General features: G+C 42.9%; 1 protein-coding gene across 2 annotated transcripts; it reads left to right on the forward strand.

The window, feature by feature from the left end:
• The first annotated feature begins 505 nt into the window (after positions 1 to 505).
• On the forward strand, positions 506 to 7,881 carry LOC100278159 (condensin complex subunit 2). Of its 2 annotated transcripts, none has more exons than XM_008674417.3 (13): positions 506 to 942; positions 1,033 to 1,134; positions 1,263 to 1,380; positions 2,981 to 3,051; positions 3,130 to 3,190; positions 3,269 to 3,469; positions 3,542 to 3,849; positions 4,064 to 4,214; positions 4,291 to 4,544; positions 4,647 to 4,674; positions 5,817 to 5,956; positions 6,958 to 7,065; positions 7,462 to 7,881. In XM_008674417.3, the coding sequence occupies exons 1-13, from the start codon at positions 658 to 660 to the stop codon at positions 7,675 to 7,677; spliced, it is 2,043 nt and encodes a 680-aa protein (XP_008672639.1). In that variant the 5' UTR covers positions 506 to 657; the 3' UTR covers positions 7,678 to 7,881.
• The last annotated feature ends 314 nt before the right edge of the window (positions 7,882 to 8,195 follow it).

Here is an 8,195-nt window from a genome sequence, read left to right on the forward strand (position 1 = left end):
TAGGCGTCAGCGCGAGTGGAAGGAGCAGTTGACGAAAGCTGTGCACAATTGAGTTGGAGGGACGTTTGACGCACAAAGAAATTCACAAAAGGAGTACAAAGGTAGTGTTTGGTTGAGGAGACAAGTAGAACAGAGCTGTTCGATCCCTGATTCTAGAACGGAGGCGCTCTGTTCTATGTTTGGTAAGCTGGAAAGGAACGACTCTATTTTTTGTTTGGTTGTAGAGTGAACTGGAACAGAGCGGCTCTATTTTTTGTTTGGTTGCAGAGGGAGGCGCGTGAGCTGCTGCGCACGGATGGGAGGGCGAGCTGTGTGAGCGAGCTGGAAACGGAGCAGCTCCGTCCCATTGATTTTTTGGAGTAGGATGGTTCTGAATCTAAGGAGAATATTCTTTAATTGGAGCTACTCCGTTCTAGTTACTTTGTAATCAAATAACAACAAAACTAGAACATAACCGTTCCGTTCTACTTGCTTTTCAACCAAAGCAACAGTACCCACCCCATCCCTGGCCCCGCTCCCGCACCGCAGCGCATCCGCCCCCAAAATTTGAAATCACGACTGGGAGGGATCCCGAACGACGGTCCAAAATTTTCCCTACCCAACCCCCTCTATCCATCCTGTCCCGTTCCGCTCCGCCGCCGCCGTCGACCGCACGAGATGCCGCCGGCCGAGGACGCCCCACCGCAGACCCCCCCTCCCGCGCGCTGGACGGCGGCCGGGTCGCGGGTGCTGCTGCAGTCTCCGCCTCCAGCGTTCCCGCTCGGATCCAATGACGACCAGCAAGAACGCGCCCGCGCCCGCGCGGCGGCGCGTGCCGCCTCCGTCCGCCGCCGATCCCTCGCCGCCTCCATTGCGCCCTCCAAGGACCCGCGCCACGACCTCCTCAACCGCGAGCAGGTCATGGACCTCTTCCATAACTGTATCAAGCTCGCATCGGAGAACGTAGGTGCCTAGCCCGCCTCCTAAACCTAGCCCGCTCCATTCCTCTCGCTAAGCTTCTTCGTTGCGTTCTTTCTGGGGAAATTTCGGCAGAAAATTAACCAGAAGAACACGTGGGAGCTAGGCCTAATCGATCATCTCAGCGAGATCATCCAAGCGGGGGTGGACGAGGACGAGGAGACCAACTTTCAGAAGGTACCGACCTGCAAAGATCTCCCATTTCCTCCTCTCTTTGTAGCCTTCTTAGTACAAATTTGTCTAGAGGGAGATTCGTCTACTGTATTTGAATTTGTTGGCAATAATGTGGTACTTTTATGGAACAGGCAAGCTGCACACTGGAGGCGGGGGTCAAGATATATTCACTTCGTGTGGATTCAGTGCACTCCGAGGCTTACAAGGTGCTTGGTGGGATAAACCGTGCCGGAAGGGGTGAAGAGGCTGGTGAGGGTGCACTGGAATTTTAATGGATTCTGATGTGTACCACTTTGATTGCAGTTTTACTTCTTTATTAGGGAGCTGTATCCAGTGCAAATTACATGCTCTTATGCCGAGTATGGCTGAATTGCTCGAGTTACAAATTCAAAAAGAATGACCTATACATGATAGGTTCATGATTTTGCTGGAAATCTATGCTGCTTCATTATGGTCTTCTGGTTTGGTGCTTGACGAAAAAGATTTGGAGAAAGGAAAAAAACTGCACTTTTTTTTTTGCTTTTTGTCTTCATCCAGTGCAAATTGGTCTATGCTGGGTATCACTAAACTTGAGTTAAAAACTCTAAAGTAAGGGGGTGTTTGTTTGGGATTATAATCTCAAACACCCCTAAGTTGGCATGCAGTGTGGTTTTATGAGTTAATGGAAAGGTCACTGTTCTAAGGGCCTGTTTGGAAGCACCCAGTTTTTAGAAACTGGTTTATGAAACCGGAGTACTTCCAAACAATACTAGTTCATGTCCTAGTTTCTAGTTTATAGAAACTGGATTCCTAGTTTCTTAAAAACCAAGAAGCCTGCATCCCCTAGCTAAAACCAAATTTTGTCTGTTTAATAACATTATTCCCTTGTTTATTTCATGGAATTTACATCTATTGCCACCACTTTTTAAAATAGAGGAAGGTTAGGCTAGTCAATGCATATGCAAAAAACTAGAAACTGGTTTCTTAGAAACCGGGTTCCAAACACCCTCACCCAATTTTTATTTAAAAACGAGTTTATAGCAAATGGTTTCTTAAAAACCGACATGCTTCCAAACAGGCACTAACTTGATTGGAAGATTAAATATGTTTTAAAACCTTTTCATTGTTACCCATGTTAGAACTGTCCTGTTTTTTGGTATTCCTTGGGTGAAATTGATCAACTTACATTGATATGTTACACAGCTTTACACAACCTGTGCACTCACAGATTATGAACCTTCTGCAAAACACTGTTTATGAAATTGGGAACATTTGCTGTTTTCTTACTGTTTTTGTGCTTAAAATTTGAGAAGCACTGTTTTGCACTTTGGGATGGCACTGTGGCAGTTTTGGGTCAGTGCTCTGCATGATTTTGGGTCCAGTGGATTCGGGTTTAGGGACCCAAATTTTATTGGGTTTGGTTTCCACCCGCGGATGTATAATGGAGGTCCAAAATAGTACATTTTAAGTAAAAACTCATTTGTTTTGTTAATAATTTGTTTATGTAAGCTATTAAGTTTATTCTAAGTTGAGTCATGAAATTATTTGTTCTTTATTGCCTTTTGCTTATATATGTGAATATGTAATATGTATCATGCATGAGTTACTAGAAATTCCTTAATGTCTTTTGTATATTGCTATATAGTGGTGGTTTTTGGTTTTTTTGGATCCACTGGGTTTGGTTTTGGGTTTGGATTATCACCTGAAACGGTGTTTGGGGTGGTTTTGGGTTCTGGGTTCAAGTCCACAGTCTCCACCTGATCCAAATCCACCTTGCCATCCCTATTTGCACTCCTGTTTTACAGTATTATCCTTAGATAATGTAATGCTGTTTCATGATGATGCTCTGAGTTGGTTGTTGCCATTAAAGATTTGGAGGAAGGCAGCAATGTTGAACCTGCACAGGATGAAGCAATCAATAAAAAGGATGCTGATAGGAGGGTACAACATTTTGAATGGAGTACTTAGTTCTTCACTTCAATTCTGCTTCATTATGTTAATGCCTTTCCATTTGTGCAGATTTCACCTGCTTCAACGTTGGAGTCGTCATTTGAGGCTCTCAATGTAAAGAAATTTGATGGTAAGTTTCAAGTTTATTCTCACTATCTCTTGTTGAAAATTATTCTACCATGGAGCTGAAATGCGTGCTTACTACTAGTTGCTTTCACGGTGGATCCTCTATACCATCAAACTACCGCTCAGTTTGATGAAGGTGGGGCAAAGGGCCTTTTGTTGTATAACCTTGGAGTTTATGGTAGCTGCCGTGTGCTGTTCGATTCATTTGAAGCTCCAGACAAATGCATCTTAAGTGATATGCAAACTGAGCAGGCTGAGACAATTGACCTTTCATTTGCTAAAGGTAATATTATTAGTCCGTTGCTTGGTTCTCTTTATGATCTTTGCATCTTGCTTTCAATGGGGTGTCAGTTAGGTTTGTACTCTTGGACAGAGCAAATTGAGGAAATGGTCACTCAAATGCGTCTATGTAATGATATTTCTCCAACCCTGAGGGATATTGTTGCTCAATTTGATGAAGAAAACCAAAGGCCATCACATAGGTTATCTCCTGGTCAAATGCCAGTAATGGAAGATCAGATGGATGATGGTAATGAAGCAGACGATAACGATAGCATGCTACCTGATTCTGGAACTTGGGATTTTGGTGATTGTCATGACCATGAGGATACATATGATCAAAACTGTAATCCAATGGATTCCATCTCAACAAACTTTCAAGAGGTATTTTCCTGCAGACTAGGTAAAATTTGGCAAAAATTGTCGTGGAAATACAAGTTAATTGCAGAACAAAGCCAAATATTTCCAAAATATTTGTGCTAACTAAACATGTCGCTGCATCTGGATGCTTACTACAGATTCTCTGTTTGCCATCCATCTAATATGTTGAGATTGAATTGCTTGTCAAAACTTATTTTGCAATTATGTCCATATGCAGGAATTCAATGAATACACTGTTGAGATTCCTCAGGGTACTATTGTAAACGATAGAGTTGACAAAATTGCATCTCTTGTGTTACTTGGCATGGCCTCATCAAAAGCAAATGCTTGGGCAGGACCTGAGCACTGGAAATATCGGAAAGCTAAAGGTACTGTATCGGTAGGTAGTCCACTTGGTTTTTACCAAGGTAGCATTGTTTAATGTTTGAGCTTGCATTTTTCTAGATTTGGAGGCTGCTCCAACTTCATCAGGTGATTCAGAAATAACAAATAAGATAAAGAAAAGAACCAAGGATAAACCTGACATTGGTTTCACAAAAGCATTGGACAATGAGCTTCCAAATATCTTCGCGGCTCCCAAAAATCCAAAGACATTACTGTTTCCTGCAAACAGGGCTATTTGCAGCAATAAACTTCCAGAAGATTGCCATTACCGGCCTGAAAGCCTTGTTAAATTATTTCTTCTCCCAGATGTTTTGGTAATGTCTATTGCTCTTGAAATTTTTCTTCTCAATGATCTGTACTTTTTGAGAGGCAATGATCTATTATTTGTAATAACTGTTGGACCTCTTTTTTTGTAGTGTCTTGCTAAGAGAAGAAAATCACTTGGTAAGTTTTGCAAAATTAGATTTAAGTAAAGAAATTTGGTTGTTAATTTTATCAGTCCCATATAATGAAGAAGTCCTGAAGCAATCTTGAAACTAGGAGACCATTATTTTGCAAAAGTGTGCGCAGCCTCATTTGTTTTTGTTGTTTGCTGGGGGTGGGGCGGTGGGGGTTGTCAAATTCTGTATCCAAGCAAGTTGATACTTGACACTGCACTGTGACTGCATATGAACAAACAAAACCTTGCTGTTTATTCTACTTACATTACATGTTACTGCTTACATGTTACTCTCTCCATCCTTACAAGGTATCATTTGACTTGGTGTGATCTTCAATGGCATATGATGACCGTTAATTTCTCTTATAATGTAGTATAATTTAAAGGGGTAGACTCAGTGCTGGAGGCTTCCACATGTGTGGGATTTGGAAAAAGATTAAGCCGAGGCAAGCCTTTCCTCCGCAAATGTGGAGAGACTTATGGCAACAAATGTTTGATCACTAGGAAGTATTTCTGAATACAAATATGATGTAACCACTTCTGTAGCACAAACTTTTTATACGATGAGACTAATCTTTGTCCAAAGATAATAATGTTTGAATTTTGAAATCTGTGCATGCCTTGTATTTTGGTGAAGTAGGTATCAACCTGGTGAACTCTTACTTTTTTGAACCAATGTACTCCCTCCATTTGCAAGTCGTTCTACCTTACATAGCTTTTACCATGTCTGTAGATACAATGTATATCTAGGTCTAGGTGCATAACAAAAGTTTATTTTTCAAGATTTCGTTCAGGGTGGTGTTGCTCATTGCCCGCCAATTCACTCCTGGGCATTAGGTGGTGTTGCTAGTAGTTGAGTGTTATCAGGGTGGCCGGTTTGGTTGGTTGTTAGTGTGGTTTGGTGGCCCTTAGCACGTCTTTTAAGTGCTCATGGCCTAACCATCCTTGTATTTTGGGCTGACCTTGTGGTCTCCCCTTTTTCTTTCTTCTTAATGCAATGACTCGCGGCTCTCCTGCGATGTTTTAAAAAAAGATTTTTCATTCACCTGTTACAGTTCAACCGTGCGAGTGCTGTCACTTGTACAAAATCTTCTATTGCCAACTTCTGCATTGCATTATTTTCCTAATTAATATTGTTTCCTTGTAGATGCTCCAGTGGATAATAATGATGACTTTATCCCATCTGAACCTTGGGAAGATGACAACTTTTGCAATGACCACATTGATGAAGGACATGTGTGTAGTGATGTAGAAGAGCCAGTAAATCTTATCAATAAACCGAGACAGGTGTGTTCCTTGTTAATTTTGTTTCCTTTTATTATATTCGTTTTCCCTTGGGAACTTGTTTATTTTGACAGTTCCGTGGTGTTTTGTTTTTGCCTATTTTTCTGTATGGTCAGAGGAAATAGAAAAAATAACATAAATATCATGGGCAACGACGTTTGTGCAAGCAAGCCTTAGGTTTTAAATTGCGATCCAAGCCCCCCTCCTGGCTGGATCACATTTAGATTACAATATAAAGGTCTAGGAGGCCTGCTTGTACACTTGCACAACAGTCGTTGCCAATATCACGAGAATAACATTCTTTTAGTGTTAGCGTTATTAGAGCAATTTTTATAATAACCCCTTAACATTTTGAGCCCTCAAAATCCTATACCAAGTCCAGCAATAGCTCCTACACCCTCATATTAGTGGGACCCACTACTCATTGCGTAAGTTCTTTTTTCTTCTCACTCATATCCACTAGAAGAGCCCGCGAGGCCACGTGCTGTGGGACCCGCACAGCCACACCGGGGAGGAAGCCGTGCCGAGAAGGAGCAACTGCTCTGTGCTAGAGAGGAGGTAGCCATGTCTTGAGGAGAGGGAGCCACACCAGGGAGGATGCGCTCGTGCCAGGGACAAGGTAACCGTACTGAGAGAGTAGACGCCAGGGAAAGAGGGAGCCGAGCCAGAGTGGAGCTTGTGTTGTGGAGGGATGGTAGGAGGCCTGGGTGGAGGGAGGCCTGGGTGGAGGGAGGTAAGACACCGGATCTGAGGCTCAGGGACCGGATGGAGTGAGAACAAGTAGGGTCCTGTTGGTGGTGTGTGTTTTTAGACTTCAGCTCTCAAAAGTAGAGTTGGGGCTTTGCTGGAGTTGCTCTTTGTTGCAGGACTAATGTTCCTTTTTTATAGAAAAAAACCACCCTATCGAGTTCAAAACAGCAACTTAATGTTTGCATATTCATGGTATATCTATCACTTTAGTTATGACCAAGTTTGAGCTGATGCCTGTTTGCTTTGAACCAAAGGTCAACAAGATTGATATACAGTATGACAAGGTATCAAAACAAGTGGATGTTCATGCTTTAAAAGAAGTGCTTTGGAATCACATCCATGCATCTGCTGAGACTGGTCAGGTAAGGCACCGAGAAAAAATGTTCCAGAATTGTATTTGAACAACCAAGTTTTTTTTTATGTTTGTGAATTTTTTTCCATACATCATATGTTATCTACTCTGTAAAAGTTGCTGATAATTGGTTACTAATAATAACAATCAGGAGTATCATATAACCTAATGATTGTTCTTAATAATTGCCATTAATGGGAAGCACATTCTATTTAAAAAAACCTCTGCTATGCTGCTGCAGCAAAGCTTCCAAGTGCTGACCAATTTGGCATATGCACTCAACCAAATAATCACAATTTCACGTCAATAGGTTTTAATTATAGTTTCTTGATTCATTTTTTTATTGTGGTGGTGGGCCAGAACTATTTATAACAATACAACAATTGATTTGCTCTTTGCCCGGCAGGAAAGAGAGGAACCTGGACCACCGCTGCGCCTATCTCAGGTGTTACATGACCTTCCAAGCAGCAGCCCAGATGCTGTAGCAACTGATATTTCGCCACACCTGTATTTCATCTGCCTTCTGCATCTGGCAAATGAGCACAACTTGAAGCTCTGTGATCGCCCCATGTTGGATGAAATAGACATATACATGCCGCCGACTTCACCGCTTGTGAAGTGAACCATGCTGTACCGGAGATGCTAGTCTTTTTTATTTTGTTTATTGTTGACCGGCCTAAACCAACGCCATGATTATTGGGTAGTGATCTCTGATTGTTGCTAAGGTGCCCGTCGTGACATGCTCAGCTCACTGATGTAACTTGAAAAATGAAACTTCATATATTTTTTAAAGTAGTGATGCTCGGAACGATACTGCATTGACTTATGCCTTTCAACAGACTAGAGTTAAAGATGGTCCGAGTCGTCGTTCGGAGCAAGGAGTGCGCGCTGCCAGATCGCAGCGGAAGCTCGATCGCCCGTCGGGGCGTTGTGTTGGGCAGAGCTACGGAGGGCGGCTGCACGTATCAGCGAGGAGAGTGCGGTGCTCCGACAGTCCTCGCTCGGCTGTCGGTCGGGGACATCGCGTCGGGTGGAGCCGCGGACGGCTGCTGGTCGAACGACACCAGCTAAGGTCGTGTCGTCGTCGTTCGTCGCTCCGTCTCGGCTTCCACCATCAGCGGCCGCGCTCGCGCTCGCGAC

This window comes from Zea mays, chromosome 3 (assembly GCF_902167145.1).
Source record: "Zea mays cultivar B73 chromosome 3, Zm-B73-REFERENCE-NAM-5.0, whole genome shotgun sequence".
NCBI lineage: Eukaryota > Viridiplantae > Streptophyta > Magnoliopsida > Poales > Poaceae > Zea > Zea mays.